The following is a 19312-nucleotide window of genomic DNA, read 5'->3' on the forward strand; positions in this document are numbered from 1 at the left end:
AAAGGATTAATCTCCAAAATATATAAACAGTTCATGCAGCTCAATATTAAAAAAACAAACAACCCAATCAAAAAATGGGCAGAAGATCTAAACAGACATCTCTCCAAAGAATATATACAGATGGCCAAAAGGCACATGAAAAGCTGCTCAGCATCACTGGTTATTAGAGAAATGCAAATCAAAACTACAATGAGGTATCACCTCACACCAGTTAGAATGGGCATCATCAGAAAATCTACAAACAACAAATGCTGGAGAGGGTGTGGAGAAAAGGGAACCCTCGTGCACTGTTGGTGGGAATGTAAATTGATACAGCTACTATGGAGAACAGTATGGAGGTTCCTTAAAAAACTAAAAATAGAATTACCATATGACCCAGCAATCCCACTACTGGGCATATACCCAGGGAAAACCATAATTCAAAAAGTCACATGCACCCCAGTGTTTATTGCAGCACTATTTACAATAGCCAGGTCATGGAATCAACCTAAATGCCCATCGACAGAATGGATAAAGAAGACGTGGTACATGTATACAGTGGAATATTACTCAGCCATAAAAAGGAATGAAATTGGGTCATTTGTAGAGATGTGGATGGATCTAGAGACTGTCATACAGAGTGAAGTAAGTCAGAAAGAGAAAAACAAATATTGTATATTAACGCATATATGTGGAATCTAGAAAAATGGTACAGATGAAGCGGTTTGCAAGGCAGAAATAGAGACACAGATGTAGAGAGCAAATATATGGATACCAAGGGGGGAAAGTTGTGTGTGTGGGGGTGGGGGGGTGGGATGAATTGGGAGATTGAGATTGATATATATACACTAATATGTATAAAATAGATAACTAATAAGAACCTGCTATATAAAAAATAAATAAATAAAATAAAATTGAAATTAAAAAAAGAGCTTACAAGTAGAAAAAAAAGAAGATTGGCACAGTGGAGGAACTGAATTTAATCTTTTTGTATTGAAGTATAGTAGCTGTACAATATTATATAATTACAGGTGTACAATATAGTGATTCACAATTTTTAAAGGTTATATTCCATTTATTGTTATTCTAAAGTTTTGGCTATATATAAATTTAATCTTGTACTTGGAGGGGAAAATGATTAAATTTCTTTAGCACCTGCAGGAGCCATAAGTGTACTTACCTTTAGGTCTGGCTTTCTTATGGCTCTATTTATGATATATTCCTCATCTGTGATGAGAGGGTGGTCAGGAATGAGCTGAAATGCACTGTTCAATGCTGACAGGCAGATCCACACTACCTTTTTCCAAGAGTAAGTTTGGAATTCATCCTGAGGAAATAAACACCGAAACCCCCGTGAAGTTAAGAGAGGTCATCAGTCTAAAATTCGACCTGAAAAACATCATTTTAATATAATTCTGTATGTTTACAGAGTTAAACATTCTTGACAGAGTCCTATGCCTTTGAAATCTGGTAGATCTAGAGCCTTGAGGGGAAAAGTCTTGCCATCACTTACTGAGGAATCAGGATGTGAATACTGGCACACACAACAACGCTCAAGAGTCATGAGGCAGATGCTCAGGTAAGAGCTAGTTTTCCCTATTACCCTCCAACCATGGGGCTACGGCCAGATACAAATTTCACAGGGGAAGAAAAAAAAAAAAGCAAGCATTCCAAAGTGTTTCTGTAGGTCTCAAGGGTTAGGAGACCAGGTCAACAGGACCATTCCTATGTTTTGAGGCTTAACAATTCCACCTCTTCCAGAACAACCTCTTTAACACCCTCTTGGGTTGGGGGGGGTGTGGTTTGGGGGACTGTCACTATACTAATTCTGAAAGATTGTCACTGTCCTTCCCTTGTGTTCCCAATTACCTTCTGCCTTGCATTCTCTTCGTTCTTCTAGACTATCTTGAAGGTAAGGACCATGTTTTACTGTCCCTTATATCCCAAACACATGGGGAATTTTGATCTGCTCAGTGAAAGTCTGATGAATGGATGGGAAAAATACTGAAAATATGAACTGAGCATGTCCAAGGGTAATTGTCAAGATGTTAGCACAGGTAGCATTGAGGAAGGTATCTTCATGCGTGACCCTAATTGAAGCTGCTTCCCTTTGCAGTTCACTGATGACTCCAACACAGAATAAAACTAGAGGGAGCAGCACTGGATTGAGTAACAGGTACCACAATGGTCCCTTAGAGACTGATGTGATAATAATAGTTTACTATCTGAATGGGTAAATGCCACACATAAATTCCACTCGGATGTCTGGTAAACCTTGGGAGCAAGGAAGAATGGCCAGGGAAGTCAAGCCTGGGAAACAATTTGATGCGTGGGAATGTAGGTCAGAACCAGGGATTGTCTCCACCATACCCACTTTTGCCATGAAGAGTGTCTGAGCTGACTCTGCAAAAGGTAGTGAGAAGGATTAGTAGTTGTAGCTAATCTCTTACATTGATTCTCCTCAGGAGAGGCCCACCTCCATGCCTTTGCTCCTGCTGCTTCCTCAGCCTGGAATGCGCATCCTTCTCTCCTCTCTTTAAGTCTTCATGGGGCTAGATCTTTTTTTTTTAATAAATTTAACACGATTACAACAAATAAGTTTTTTCACTAGTCAATGATTTTCAAATGCATACAGCAGTCAAGACGGCCTTGCCTCTAGGAACAGCTTGCAAGTTTAACAAAACCTCAAGACCACCCACATTCACCCATGCTGTAGACCATGATGGTTTGAGTAGTTCTAAGTAGGACAACCTCTGAAGACCTACTTTGGTGGATATTAATATTTAATATCCCTTTTTTACATCACTGTTGAACTTCTTTGCCATTTGTTTGCACAGTCGTCCAGGTTTGGGCTATTTCTGCTTCATTCTGAATACCACCAGGTCTCTAGTTGCTTTGCAACTGGATTCTCTTTTTTTTTGGCCACACCACGCAACTTGTGGGATCTTAGTTCCCCAATCAGGGATCGAACCCAGGCCCTGGGCAGTGAAAGAGCAGGAGTCCTAACCGCTGGACCTCCAGGGAAGTCCCATGTACCCAATTCTTTAATATATTTTTAAAGCGAACAAAAGATAGTTGGAGGGCAGAAGATGAGTTTTATGTATCTCTTTTATCCCACAAAGAAATCCAGGTCTGTGTACACTTAGGTTATGAAAGAAAATAACTGAACTAAAACACCATTGGGGCTACATCTTCCCTTAGTATTATATGCCACTATCATTCTTTCAATTCCCTCCAACCAAGACCAACTGATAACTTCTTCCAAGAGGTTAATATGTGCAAATATCTGTGCCCTTGTTTTCTAACCTTACCCAAATGTATAAACTTCCTTCCCAACAGGACAAATCACAAAATATAGAATGCCAGATATTTACACCCTAGGAATATGATAGGGATAAGTATTATTCAGTTAATACATAGCCAGCAAAAACAAGTCTAAAATGACAAGAATTTTTTTAAAGGTACTCAAATAAGTCTCAAATTTTAATAAAATCCTCTATAAACACATTTATTTGCTACTGAAAATTGAAACAGCACATCAAAAATTTTTATTACAATTCAACACGCTGTTCTAACAATGCTGTGGTCAAGCCACCCAACGTTTTCTTCCCTTTCCTTCCACACAAGTTAATTTGTTTCACAAAGTGGAACTAAAATATATTCAAGTCATTCAAATGCAAGCTACATAGATTCCTTATAAGTTACTGTATTAAGGTAGAAAAGAGATGCAAGAAAAAAGGACATCACAGAACTTGTAATACAGGTGATCGAAATATTGGTACACAATCCTTCCCAAGCTTCACAATGATCCTAAAATTACCAGGAAGAAAAAATAGTACAAGAATAAGGTTTATGGCTCCTTCGACTCCATGTCGTAATTACTGTAATACTTATTGTTGTAATAATTCTCATAATTATCCTCAGAAGGATCTCTATGAAACCGGCAAAAACGACAGCTACTTCTAAACCTTTGCCCTCTTGACTGAGTCTCAACATCATTCTGCCATGGTTCTCTTTGAGAGTCAGACCAAGGAACTCCTTTGCCGTAGCGTTTTTTAATAGATTGAATCAATTGAAAAATTGATTGTTCTATCTTATCTCTCCGATCAGTTAACACAGTCCTCACCCCTCTCCTATAGGGTATGGTTTCACCAAGTAACCGCCCAGTTGGTTGAGGCAGACATTCTGGTAGAATGAATGGCAGTTTGATACTAGGGTTGGGCGTCAGGTTACTGAGGTTCTTTATTAACACTTCAGACATAGGTTGAGAGGCAACTGGAATTGCCTGGGAATTTTCATCAATGGAAGTTTGAGGAGACTCCAGGGTCCAGGTTGGGTTAACCTCTGATGAATCCATTCCGAGTCTTGTCACAGCTTGAAGCTCCTCCTAGACCTTTGGCTTCCAGTGGCGGGTGATGTTTTAGACTCAAATTGCTACAAAGCAGCCTGGAAGAACTATAGAGCTAAGAAAGAGGGAGAAAAATCCAAGCTGACACACTGTGGTGAGAGAAAAAGCCAACCTCATGGGGCTAGATCTTAACCATCCTTCAGGGTCTGGCTCAAAGTTCATGTCATGGGAACCTCCCTAATTTCTCTGGGTGATCTGTCCTCGAAACCATCAGGGTATTTGAGATTCTCACCACATTCTACCTCATGGCATTGCCCTTTGCCCCCTCACCTTATCACTCCTCTTGGACTGTGGGTAGGGATCATGTTTGATGGATGTCTGTGCTCCAGCCAGGCCTGGCACAGATTCTGAGAGAGAGAGAGGGAGAGGGAGAGAGAGAGAGCAGTGAGAAAAGGGAGAGGAGAGGGGAAAGCAAAGCAAAGGAAGTAGGGAGGGGAGGGAAAGGGAGAGGGAAGGAGGGAAAGTGAAGGAGGATATGGAAAGAAAAGAAAAAGAGAGGAAAGGAGGGGTGGGAGAGGGAGGAGGGGAAGGGGATAAAAACCTTAGTAGAAATTTGGAAGTTAATGAATTAATTTTAAAAACCAGTAAAATTGGCTATTACCGTATTTTTTGAAAAGATGACTAAATTAAATCAAATCAAATTTGCATGGAGTTACCTTCAAAGCCTAAGAATGACCAAAGATGGCTACATTTCCAATGACTAAGCCACTGAACTTGTGGACATGTTCTAGATACTGTGGAATGTGCCAACAACTCCCTAGAACACACCTTGACATAGCTCAGCATTATACAGCTTTGCCTTTGACCACATCAAAAGGTCATGTGGTCTCTGTTATGAGAACAATTTTGAGCTTCTAATAATAACGGTAATAAAAACAGTTAATATTTGTTTAGCACTTATTATGTTCTAGGCACATAATGCCACATGTGTATTCTTTCATTTAAAGTTTTAAAACCCTATAAGGTAGTTACTGTTCATTACCATCCCCATTCTACAAGTGAGGAAACTAAGTCACGGTTGGTAAACATTAGAGCAGGGATTTGATGCCCTCATGCCCCAGCCCTTCCAGAGTCCCATCTTACCCTCTGCTCTATTCTACATTCTGTTCAACAATACAATTTGACTGGACTGCCACTTTTATATCCAGCCTGAACTAGAATTGCCAAAGAACAAAGTTTCAATGAAAAACTTGGTAAGAAAACACATAATTTGTAGGTAAATAGGAACACAAATTATAAAAATGGCATCAGGACCAGAGACCTCAGGCCACCAAGTAAGAACAATAAGGAAGATAAGCTCCTCTTGGCCCTCTTAAATGAAGCAAAATAATATTAACTACTAATTTTCAAATGATTGCTTCGCAGTTTATAAACACTTTTTGTGTCAGTTTTCCTATTTTAGGCTCACAATTCTTCAAAGTCAAAACTATGGTATCCATTTTGCAGATGAGAAAACTCTTCATCAACAAGGCTTAGAATTGCCCAAGCCAGTCTGGTATGGGGAGCAGGAGGGAACAGAGACCTGAGGTCAGGTTTTCCCACGCTATATCTTGGCTCCTTCCTCTTTGTTTCAACAAGTCGTCCCCACGGTGTTTGTGACTCATGTATAAAAATCACCTTGAGGGACTTCCCTGGTGTTCCAATGGTAAAGAATCTGCCTTCCAATACAGGGGACATGGGTTCAATCCCTGGTTGGGGAACTAAGATCCCACATGCCACGGGGCAACTAAGCCCACGTCACAAATACTGAGCTTGCACGCCTCAACGAGAGAGCCACGTGCTGCAAATCTACAGAGCCCACGCGCCCTGGAGCCCACGTGCCACAACTAGAGAGTGAAAACCAGCATGCCACAACTAGAGAGAAACTTGTGCTCTGCAGCGAAGAGCTCATACACTGCAAGGAAAGATCCTGCATTCCTCAACGAAGATCCTGCATGCTGCAACTAACACACGGCACAGCCAAAAATAAAATTAAATAAATAAATAAATAAAATGTTAATAAATAGATAAATAAATAAATATCACCTTGAATTCTAGACTCTGTAACAAATAGCATCCAGTTGCTCAGAATTTCTGATCTCCTAGCAACAGAAAATCTGATTCCCAAAATCAAGCTGTCACCCTTTGGCCCAGTGTGAAAGCAAACAGACCTCTAGACTGTAATCCCTAAAAAGGGAAAAGCAAATTGGAACATTGAAACTCCCCAGCTCCCACAGGCCAGTGTTAATCCAATGCACCAACTGCATGCTTTAGTCTAGGCGAGTATTAAAGGCTGGAATTCATCTTATTACAGTCTGTAGCATGGCTAAATTGAAGGTGCTTGGATATATTTGCTCCATTCCTGTCATCGCCTTTACCTCTGGGGTCTTTTAACTCATAATTCTGTATAATGTAAAGTAGAAATCTACAGGCTAAATAAAGATGCCACAGTGAGACATTTTTCTTAGAATAAGGTAGTATCACTGACTTTTCTCTTGTTTACCACTCTGTTAAAGACTCTGTAAAATCATGCATATTTTAATAACTATAAATGAAAAGTAACCTTTAAAAAGTATATAATTTAAAATTTTTTTAATTAAAAAAAGAAATTCATCCAACTTTTTAAGGGGGAAAAGACGGCAAAGAAAGGGAGGGAGGGACTTCCCTGGTGGGGCAATGGTTAAGAATACGCCTGCCAATGCAGGGGACGTGGGTTTGATCCCTGGTCTGGGAAGATCCCACATTAGCTGCCATGGAGCAACTAAGCCTGTGAGCCACAACTACTGAGCCCGTGTGCCACAACTACTGAAGCTCGTGTGCCTAGAGCCCTTGCTCTGCAACAAGAGAAGCCACTGCAATGAGAAGCCTGCATGCAGCAACAAAGACCCAATGCAGTCAAAAATAAATAAATAAACTAATAAATACATTTTTAAAAAAAAAGAAAGGGAGGGAAAATGTGTCACTGTGAAGTGGTCACTGTGGGTGACCTCATCAACTTCTCTCCGTTTTTAGCTTGGTGTTGTCCAGTATGGAAAGAACATGGGCTCCTTTGTGAGTTCAAATCTCAGCTCCAAACCAAATTGAAAAATCATTGCAACTCTCTGAACCTAATTTTCTTTATCCAGGAAGTGGGGATGATGATACACATTTCATGGATGCTTGAAGAATTAAATGCATAATGTGCATGACCTGGTCCGAGGTCTGACCCATAGCTGGGTGTGACAAATATTGGTTGGGTGTAGCTCTGTACCTCATTTCCACAGTATGTTTTTCCTGAGATTTTTCTGTAACTAGGAACTTCTTTTCCCTTTAAGGAAACTTTAGAATCTCTAAGAGTCTATTTTCCTTTCTGGGAAAGAAGTGTATTTACCTAGAAACAGCTATTTCCACTTCAGTCTGTTTCCCAGCTCTCTCAAGCAGTTAATGATCTATAAAATACTTAAATGCACCAGAAGACCTACCACTTTAAATAATTGCTTTGTAATGCAGATAATCCAAATTGTTTGCCTGGCAAATCTAGACATTTTAACACCTCAAGTCTCCTCTTTACCTCCCCTTTACCAAGAGAATTAACCAGACCAGTCCTTGAACTCTAAAAGAGTAGGATTTAAAATAACTCGAGTGGATTTCAAAGAATGGAATGTATACAGAAGACTTGGGTTTGACCTGGACAGAAAAATACAGAAGCAAACCTGGGCATTTTTTATTTCCTATGGACCTGCACTTTCTGAACCTGAAAATGCCAGACTAACTCTTACATTGAATGAAGTGAGTGACCTTGCTTATCTTCTTCCAACCTTGCTATAAGCACCTCATCTCTTGAAATTTAAAAGCATTGCAGTGGTCACTTCAAGTTGAGGCCAATTCTATGACTTATCCCCCACCCCTTTTTTTCCTTTTTGCCACACAGCCAGCGGGATCCTAGTTCCCTGTAGAAATCACACCCGTGCCTCCTGCAGTGGAAGCAGGAGTCTTAACCACTGGACCTCCAGGGGAGTCACTGACTCTTATGTAGGAGTTCATTCCCACAACATGTAGTACTTCTGAGCTTTGCCTTAAAAGAAAATGTAACCCATTGCGAAGTTTCCAAAGAGGTATTAGGAAATCAGTATTTTCCTAATACTGATTAGGAGAAAGAAGAAAAAGACAATTTCTTTTTTGCGGGATGGATACATTGCGGATGGATACATTGTCTTGGATCTGAGTAGGTACCTGCAAGAGTCCCGCTCTATTGTCTCCTTAGTGGTCCCAGAATTTGGTTTGGAAGTCCTCTGTACTGAAACCCTCCCACCTTGGTAGGAGACAGGGTGTCCTCTGTTACCAGCTACTGTCCTCCAGGATCTCACTCCCCATCTTCTCTGTTTGTTCAAGTGGCCTTCAGGATTTCACTTCCTGTTTTGTTTGGGCTACCGGCTTCTGTTTCTTTGGATTTGTTTACTTTTCTTTCTTTTCCTGGTAAATAATTACTTTTGGAATATGAGAAGTTCACTCTCTAAGGACCGCCTCCTTCTTCATAAAACTTCTGCTGGTTTTATGTATAAGAACTATGGGCCTTAGTCCTGCAAGTATTTGTCTTGCTGGGCTACAATTAAACTGGGATGATTTACAATAAAATTGGCCAACATGGGGCTCCTTTGAAATTCCCTAAATTAGTTTGTCTGGGCAGTCAATTAAAAAAAGGATGTAAGGCCAGAATAGAAGCGTATCTCAACTTGTATTTTTGAGGACACAGAAAAACATAATAATGAATCCACTATCGCTTCCCTCAGAGAACTAACTCACAATTATCTCAAAGGATTTCAGAACTGGAAATTCCTCTGAGGCTTCTGAGAGCTCTCTCCCTCTCTGTCTCTCTGTCTCTTTTACCTCTTACACACCCTCTCTCTCTCTCTCTCCCTCTACTCCTTCCTGTTCCTCTGAATGTCCACTGCAATGCTCTCCTCCTTGCCATCCATCTCTTCTGAGCTTTCTTTTATAACAGCAAGATTGATCCCCACAGAAGGCAACAACAATTCCACAGGGGCCTGATGAAAAGGTCTATGATTATTATGGCCATTTTGAAAAACATTTTTTGAAAAAAAAAAATTTTTTTTTAAAAAATTCTGACCCTAAGGGGACAAAAGTCCTTCTAGGAGGAGCTTGTATTTCTCTCCCTGTACTTTGAAATATAAATGTTTACCTCATCTAGACATCTCCAATTCCTAAGACTGAAAAAAAAAAAAAAAGAGGCCTTTTAATATTCAAATTGCTAGAAGGACTCTCTTGCCAAATAACCTCCTTAAAATTGCTTGCCAAAGGCAAATGCAAGCTGATGTCTTCTCCACCATAATAAAAGACTTTAGCCATCTGAGCAGCAGATGTAATTTATTCACTGTTATTTATAACCTAGTGAGCTTTTTTTATTGTACCTGATTCTGACTCAAGCTTTAAACTAAAACTATGAGAATCTGTCTGTGCCTATCTGGATGTATGTATGCCCATGTATGTAACTTCTAGATGTAGTATGCTTCTACTTTTGGATGGTCTTACCAAAATTAATTGTAAAAGAGCTCTATTTAATTGGCTTAAAAAAATCAAGCTCTTAAATAAAATAAATTCTCAGAAATATAGTGTAACCCAAATGAATTTCAGGTTCAAGAGAGCTGGGAAATATTCAGTATTAAAGTTGAAGTTCATTGATTAATTAATGCAGACATGCCTTTAGTCATCAACATTAAGTATAAATACTTTTATTGTACCTAGGTTTACTAAAAGTCAAATAAGTTTTTGTTATATCTGTTACAAACTTTGTCAGCAATAAAAATCATTCAGTATGATACTTTCATACGTACATTAATAAATGTAAATGAATAGGAGTTTTTAGGTGAACTCTTTAAGAATAGTTATGTTTTATGATGTGTCTATCTCAAAATAGTTCCCCCAAACCTTTTTGGAAACTTTTGAGTTTTCCTAGATTAAGTTAAATGATGGAAATTTATTAAATATCTAAATCATTTCCAAACAAAATAAGGTACTGAAACATTAATTACTGAATATAGACTTCCTTTTACAGAGAAACAAAAGATATTTGGGACTATTAGTAAATATTTTTGGTACCACACTGAAATATTTTCTATAAGAAAGCACAAGTTTTTAAAAATTATAAAAGTAATTATAAGTTTGCCAATCTACAGATACTACTGGAAAAGACAGTTCATAATTGCTTATTCTTAGTTTTTACTAAAAATTACGGTTTCTCAAGCTTAAACTTTCTAGTTAATATACGTAATTTAAACCTATTAACCTTAATAAGGAAAACTTTTCATATTCAAGGAAAACAAATTTTTAAGGTACAAAAAATTGCCAATACATTTTGTTACGGGAAAAGAAAGATTTTGTCTCAAGCTGGTTATTTCTAAATGCGAAAGAAAAAAAAGGGGGAAATTAAAACAGACATAGAAAGCTGTAGAAAATTTGTGGAAAAAAAGAGTCTTTAGAGAGGAATTTTATGTGCCATCAGGACTGGCTAAGGTTAGAATGAATAAATTTTAATATAAAAAGTAAGCTGGTACAAAATTTGGTTTTTCTGTTAAAAGGACAAAGTGTTTTGAGATTAATGGTCTGGTCTTAATGAGAAATTGTAAACAAAGATTTCTTTACCTTAATGTAATCTGTCTAGAAAAACAAGATTCTATATTTTGTAGCTAAGACTATTTACAACTATATAACATTTATATTTACCTATGAAGTATTTAATTCTTATTTTGTTTAAATGAATAACTAAGCATTATTTCACAGTGACTTATGATCCTATTTGACCAAGTGTTTAAAAACAAAAATTTGATATTTTTGACAAACTTCCCAAAATCAAATTCTAAATGAAGTCTTTTTAACTTAGATCTAACTTTGAGATATGAGATGTTTCAGAAGGCCCCTGAAATATCTCAGAGATTTGTCCTCTCTCCTTATAAAAAGGGAGATGTTAAACTAATTACGCTTATTTGACATGTTAAATCACACGGGAGGCATTGTCAAAAAAAGAAGTAATACTAAGCCTGCTTTATGTTGTGTCTGTATAGGTATATGTTTATAAGTGTTATAGAAACTATGAAATTTCTGGAATTCTGCTTGTCCTGCCATAATGTTATCAATCATAATCCTAGATATTATCTTAAAATGGTGTATGTCACAGAAATAACTTAATTTCCTTGTCAATTGCACTGTAATCAGCACTTTAACCATGCATTTTTCTTTTTAACATCTTTATTGGAGTATAATTGCTTTACAATGGTGTGTTAGTTTCTGCTGTATAACAAAGTGAATCAGCTATATGTATATATATACCCTCATATCCACTCCCTCTTGTGTTTCCCTCACACCCTCTGTATCCCACCCCTCTAGGTGATCACAAATCACCGAGCTGATCTCCCTGTGCTATGTGTTTGCTTCCCCACTAGCTATCTATTTTACATTTTAACTCTTTGTCATTTATAGACAGTTATTGTTTTTACTTTGATGCTTTTACAAATATGTTTCATCCTTACAGAGATTCATAGAAAGGCTTCTGATACTTTCTCTAGAGTACAGTTTTCTGATAAACTCTCAGACCATACTACTGAATTGGGTAAGAATTTACAGAACTCTAATGAAGAAACAGATGGCTTCATAAAACTGCTACCAAAAGATCAAGAATTAATTCCACAGGACTGAATGAACTGATCAGGATGATTATAATTTTTGTTTTAAAACATTGCTGGTTCTTTTATGTTTTGCTTTTTCCAGATTTAAGGAAAACTTTTCTTTCAACTATCTATGACTTGCAGCTATTTGATAAATGATAACTTTGTAAACAAAGATAGAACATTTCTCTTTTTTCTCCCTACCTGATCCCTCCAGAATTTGGAAACTCTTAGTGAGTATTCTCATTTTCATGGCAATATAGTTACTTGCATAAGTTCACTAAGAATCTGTTCTCCTTATAACAGGACACAATTGGAAACATTGGTTATATTATCAAGGCTTTGACTGAAATGTCATATTTGACAGAGGCATGCATTGACTAGGTATGACCAGACAGCTTTAAAGCACTAAGATTGACTTTATGGAGCCAAAAATGACTCTTGGAAATATTTACCTAGTACCATGCCTACAGGGCTTCCAGAAGTCTTACCAGGTGAGTAAGGAAGGTCAGTCCCTGGCAGGTGCAGGAACCTCAAGATAGTTTGGGGACCTCAAGAAGAGAGGAATTTACCCAAATCTGTACGTTTAGCAGTCAATGTCTGATGGCAAGTCATTATTTGACTTTCCCGGCTTGAAAGGCCTTTTAAAAGTTCAATCTGATATTCCTTTCGAAAAGTTCCAGCAAAGCAGATTTAAAAGAGCCTATATGATCAGTTGTTATTCTTTTCTTTTAAATTTTTATTGGAGTATAGTTGATTTACAATGTTGTGTAAGTTTAAGGTGTAGAGCAAAGTGAATCAGTTATATGTAAACATATATCCACTCTTTTGTAGATTCTTTTCCCATATAGGCCATTACAGAGTACAAACCCAAAACAATTAAGAAAATGGTAATAAGAACATACATATGGATAATTACCTTAAATGTAAATGGATTAAATGCTCCAACCAAAAGACATACACTGGCTGAATGGATACAAAAACAAGACTTGTATATATGCTGTCTACAAGAGACCCACTTCAGACCTAGGGACACATACAGACTGAAAGTGAGGGGATAGAAAAAGATATTCCATGCAAATGGAATCAAAGAAATCTGGAGTAGCAGTTCTCATATCAGACAAATAGACTTTAAAATAAGGACTATTACAAGAGACGAAAGAGGACACTACATAATGATCAAGGGATCAATCCACGAAGAAGATATACAATTGTAATATTTATGCCCCAACATAGGAGTACTTCAATACATAAGGCAAATGCTAACAGCCATAAAAGGGGAAATCGACAGTAACACAATAATAGTAGGGGACTTTAACACCCCACTTTCACCAATGGACAGATCATCCAAAATGAAAATAAATAAGGAAACACAAGCTTTAAATGACACATTCAACAAGATGGACTTAATTGATATTTATAAGACATTCCATCCAAAAACAACACAATACACTTCTTCTCAAGTGCTCATGGAACATTGCCCAGGATAGATCGTATCTTGGGTCACAAATCAAGCCCTGGTAAATTTAAGGAAATTGAAATAGTATCAAGTATCTTTTTGGACCACAATGGTATGAGCCTAGATATCAATTACAGGAAAAATCTGTAAAAAATACAAACACATGGAGGCTAAACAATACATTAATAAATAACCAAGAGATCACTGAAGAAATCAAAGAGAACATCAAACAATACCTAAAAATAAATGACAATGAAAACATAATGACCCAAAACCTATGGGATGTAGCAAAAGCAGTTCTAAGAGGGAAGTTTATAGCAATACAATCTTACCTCAAGAAACAAGAAACATCTCAATTAAACAACTTAACCTTACACCTAAAGCAATTAGAGAAAGAAGAACAAGAAACCCCCCAAAGTTGGCAGAAGGAGAGAAACCATAAAGATCAGATCAGAAATAAATGAAAAAGAAATGGAAGAAATGAGAGCAAAGATCAATAAAACTAAAAGCTGGGTCTTTGAGAAGATAAACCAAACTGACAAACCATTAGCCAAACTCATCAAGAAAAAAAGGAAGAAGACTCAGATTAATAGAATTAGAAATGAAAAAGGAGAAGTAACAACTGACACTGCAGAAATACAAAGGATCATGAGAGATTACTACAAGCAACTATATGCTAATAAAACGGACAACCTAGAAGAAATGGACAAATTCTTAGAAAAGCACAATGTTCTGAGACTAAACCAGGAAGAAATAGAAAATATAAACAGCCTAATCACAAGCACTGAAATTGAAACTGTGATTAAAAATCTTCCAACAAACAAAAACCCAGGACCAGATGGCTTCACAGGCAAATTCTATCAAACAATTAGATAAGAGCTAACATCTACCCTTCTCAAACTCTTCCAAAATATAGCAGAGGGAAGAACACTTCCAAACTCATTCTACAAGGCCACCATCACCCTGATACCAAAACCAGACAAAGATAATACAAAAAAGAAAATTACAGACCAGTATCACTGATGAATATAGATGCAAAAATCCTCAACAAAATACTAGCAAACAGAATCCAACAGCACATTAAAAGGATCATACACCATGATCAAGTGGGGTTTATCCCAGGAATGCAAGGATTCTTCAATATATGCAAATCAATCAATGTGATACACCATATTAACAAACTGAAGGATAAAAACCATATGATAATCTCAATAGATGCAGAAAAAGCATTTGACAAAATTCAACACCCATTTATGATAAAAACTCTCAAGAAAGTAGGCAGAGAGGGAACTTACCTCAACATAATAAAGGCCATATAGGACAAACCCACAGCCAACATCGTTCTCACTGGTGAAAAACTGAAATCATTTCCTCTAAGATCAGGAACAAGATAAGGATGTCCACTCTCGCCACTATTATTCCACATAGTTTTGGATGTTTTAGCCACAGAAATCAGAGAAGTAAAAGAAATAAAAAGAATCAAAATCGGAAAAGAAGTAAAACTGTCACTGTTTGCAGATGACATGGTACTATACATAGAGAATCCTAAAGATGCTACCAGAAAACTACTAGAGCTAAACAATGAATTTGGTAATGTAGCAGGATACAAAATTAATGCACAGAAATCTCTTGCATTCCTATACACTAATGATAAAAAATCAGAAAGAGAAATTAAGGAAACACTCCCATTTACCATTGCAACAAAAAGAATAGAATACCTAGGAATAAACCTACCTAAGGAGACAAAAGACCTGTATGCAGAAAATTGTAAGACACTGATGAAAGAAATTAAAGACTATACAAACAGATGGAGAGATATACCATGTTTTTGGATTGGAAGAATCAACATCATGAAAATGACTATACTACCTAAAGTAATCTACAGATTCAATGCAATCCCTTTCAAACTACCAATGGCTTTTTTCACAGAACTAAAACAAAAAATTTCACGAATTGTATGGAACACAAAAGACCCCGAATAGCCAAAGCTATCTTGAGAAAGAAAAATGGAGCTGGAGGAATCAGGCTCCCTGGCTTCAGACTATACTACAAAGCTACAATAATCAAGACAATATGGTACTGGCACAAAAACTGAAATATAGATCAATGGAACAGGATAGAAAGCCCAGAGATAAACCCACGCACATTTGGTCACCTTATCTTTGATAAAGGAGGCAAGAATATACAATGGAGAAAAGACAGCCTCTTCAATAAGTGGCACTGGGAAAACTGGACAGCTACATGTAAAAGAATGAAATTAGAACATTTCCTAATGCCATACACAAAAAATAAACTCAAAATGGATTAAAGACTTAAATGTAAGGTCAGACACTATAAAACTCTTAGAGGAAAACATAGGCAGAACACTTCATGATATAAATCACAGCAAGATCCTTTTTGACCCACCTCCTAGAGAAATGGAAATAAAAACAAAAATAAACAAATGGGGCCTAATGAAACTTAAAAGCTTTTTCAGAGCAAAGGAAACCATAAACAAGACGAAAAGACAACCCTTAGAATGGGAGAAAATATTTGCAAATGAAGCAACTGACAAAGGATTAATCTCCAAAATATACAAGCAGTTCATGCAGCTCAATAACAAATAACAAACAACCCAATCCAAAAATGGCCAGAAGACGCCAATAGACATTTCTCCAAAGAAGAGACACAGATTGCTAAAAAACACGTGAAGGGATGCTCAACATCACTAATCATTAGGGAAATGCAAATCAAAACTACAATGAGGTATCACCTCACTCCAGTAAGAATAGCCATCATCAAAAAATCTACAAACAATAAATGCTGGAGAGGGTGTGGAGAAAAGGGAACCCTCTTGCACTGTTGGTGGGAATGTAAATTGATACAGCCACTATGGAGAACAGTATGGAGGTTCCTCAAAAAACTAAAAAAAGAACTACCATATGACCCAGCAATTCCATTACTGGGCATATACCCTGAGAAAACCATAATTCAAAAAGAGTCATGTACCAAAATGTTCATTGTAGCTCTATTTACAATAGCCAGGACATGGAAGTAACCTAAGGGTCCATCAACAGATGAATGGATAAAGAAGATGTGGCACATATATACAATGGAATATCACTCAGCCATAAAAAGAAACGAATTTGAGTTATTTGTAGTGAGGTGGATGGACCTAGAGTCTGTCATACATAGTGAAGTAAGTCAGAAAGAGAAAAACAAATACCGTATGCTAACATATATATATGGAATCTAAAAAAAGAAAAAAAAATGGTTCTGAAGAACCTAGGGGCAGGACAGGAATAAAGACGCAGAGGTAGAGAATGGACTTGAGGACACAGGGAGGGAGAAGCGTAAGCTGGGACGAAGTGACAGAGTGGCATGGACATATATACACTACCAAATGTAAAATAGATAGCTAGTGGAAAGCAGCCGCATAGCATGGGGAGATCAGCTGGGTGCTTTGTGACCACCTAGAGGGGTGGGATAGGGAGCATGGGAGGGAGACGCAAGAGAGAGGGGATATGGGGATATATGTATACATGTAGCTGACTCGCTTTGTTATACAGCAGAAACTAACACAACATTGTAAAGCAATTATACTCCAATAAAGATGTTAAAAAAAAAAGAAAAAAAATCCTGAACAATTCAGCATAAATTTTGTTTTCACTGCTTACAGCTGTAACACCCATGAGCATTTCTTTTAACTTCTTCATGTCTCCAATGTAAAATGGGGGGAAAATAATCTCTATTAGTAAGGACCAAATGAGACAATATATATGCAAAAGCTTTGCAAACTATAAATCACAATAGAAATAGCCCTGTTTTACAATAGATAACGGCCTCAGAACTATTTGTCTTTAAAAAAAAATCATCTGTGAGAAGCCAGCTCATAGAATCTCAGGGATTTCCGACTGAATGCCTAACAAAAAAATGGTTTAAAATGGGGGATGGGGGGGACTTCTGTGGTGGTGCAGTGGATAAGAATCCGCTTGCCAATGCAGGGGACACGGGTTCAATCCCTGGTCTAGGAAGATCCCACATGCCGTGGAGCAACTAAGCCTGTGCACCACAACTACTGAGCCTGTGCTCTAGAGCCCGTGAGCCACAACTACTGAACTCATGTGCCACAACTACTGAAGCCCACAGGCCTAGAGCCCGTGCTCCCCAACAAGAGAAGCCACCACAATGAGAAGCCTGCACAGCGCAACAAAGAGTAGCCCCGGCTCACCACAACTACAGAAAGCCCGTGCACAGCAACGAAGACGCAACACAGCCAAAAATAAATAAATAAATAAATAAACGTATTAGGGAAAAAAAAGGGGGGGGGGTATGGGGGAATAAGATTCAGAAGAAGGAATGAGTACCTAAAAGAATCATACTATCTTCTCTTACATTCTCAATCGTGACTTTTCACCTTAGGGTCTTTGTGATAAAGTGTTGGTAGAAACCATGAGACCATTTATTACAGATTTAATTCATTTATTTAATTGAATTAAATAATTATTGAACACTCACTGTGGACACGTGCTAAGTGCTGTGGGGAATGAAAAGCCATGACAACTGTCTGCAAAAAGCTTCTAGTGTAATAGGAGAAAAAGCTATAAAAAGGAATGTAGCATAGTGGGGGAAAGTGCTGGGCTTAGAGAGTCAGAAGACAGGTTCAAGTTCTTTGTCCACACTACCCCCTTTACCTGGACCATTCCCCATATGCTCCTCTCCACCAGCCACCATCAACTTTTTTTTTTATATTGGGGTCTAGTTGCTTTATAATGTTGTGTTACTTTCTGCTGTACAATGAAGTGAATCAGCTATGTGTATACATATATCCCCTCCCTCTTGGACCTCCCTGCCACCCCACTCCCCCCCATCCCACCCACCTAGGTCACCACAGAGCACCAAGCTGAGCTCCCTGGGCTATACAGCAGGTTCCCACTAGCTATCTGTTTTACACATGGCCGTGCACATATGTCAATCCCAATCTCCCAATTCATCCCACACCCTCTCCCCGCCCACACCCCCCAACTCCCCCCACCCCCCCGCTGTGTCCACACATCTGTTCTCTAATCATCCTCTGATGGCTCAGGAAAGCCTTTCCTGGTTTTCTTGACTTGATCAAATCCCTTGTCTATAATCATACAATAACCACGAAGCTTTCCTAAGTACCACTTATAACAGTTGGATTTTTGCATTTTTTTGTGTAGTTGATTTGACGAACTCTGTGGAGTCAAGAACCCTGATTTTACTGTTATACTCCCTGCCCCCTGCGCTGTCCATGAGATAGCACTGTGGCTGGCATACAACATGTGCTCATCAAATTTATGAAGGAAGGAGGAAGGGAAAGAGACAGAAAGGAAGGGAGAGGGAAATGCTGGCTGACATTTACTAGGCTGCAAAGTTATTGTCCTCTCTGTATCCTCATCTGTAAAATAAAAATGATAATGCCATTTCCTAGGGTTGTTATGAGAAGTAAATAATATAATCGATGAGATGCTGTTTTATAAAATGTAGAGCAAATAGCATTTTAATAGAAGGCAGACTGCAGAAAGCATTACAGCAGTCAGAGCTGGCAAATACAGAGCTAAGAGAGAAGGAAGGACAGGCAATTAATTCCCTCCGGTATTGGGGCAGAGAAGGGATCAACAAAGATTTAATAGAAAAGGTGGTGTATGGCTGAAGAATGAGTAGGTTTTAATAAGTAGAGATAGAACACCTACTGTCTATATTTACTGTAGAGAGAATGTGTGTATGAGTGTGTACAAGTGTCTATCAGTTGAGTCCTATCCAGAATGTCCGTCTGTAAGAAGGATTTCCATCTGTTTTGTTCATAGCTGTATTCCCAGTGCCTAT

General features: G+C 37.9%; 1 protein-coding gene across 1 annotated transcript in view; it reads right to left on the reverse strand.

Moving 5' to 3' along the window:
* Positions 1-19312, reverse strand: part of ATP13A4 (ATPase 13A4) — a 139754-nt gene that overhangs the window by 80227 nt on the left and 40215 nt on the right. Inside the window, exon 3 of the mRNA XM_036849669.1 lies at positions 1160-1306. Coding sequence (XP_036705564.1) covers positions 1160-1306 — 147 coding nt within the window. The remainder of the gene's footprint in view (positions 1-1159; positions 1307-19312) is intronic.

Source organism: Balaenoptera musculus, chromosome 4 (assembly GCF_009873245.2).
Source record: "Balaenoptera musculus isolate JJ_BM4_2016_0621 chromosome 4, mBalMus1.pri.v3, whole genome shotgun sequence".
NCBI lineage: Eukaryota > Metazoa > Chordata > Mammalia > Artiodactyla > Balaenopteridae > Balaenoptera > Balaenoptera musculus.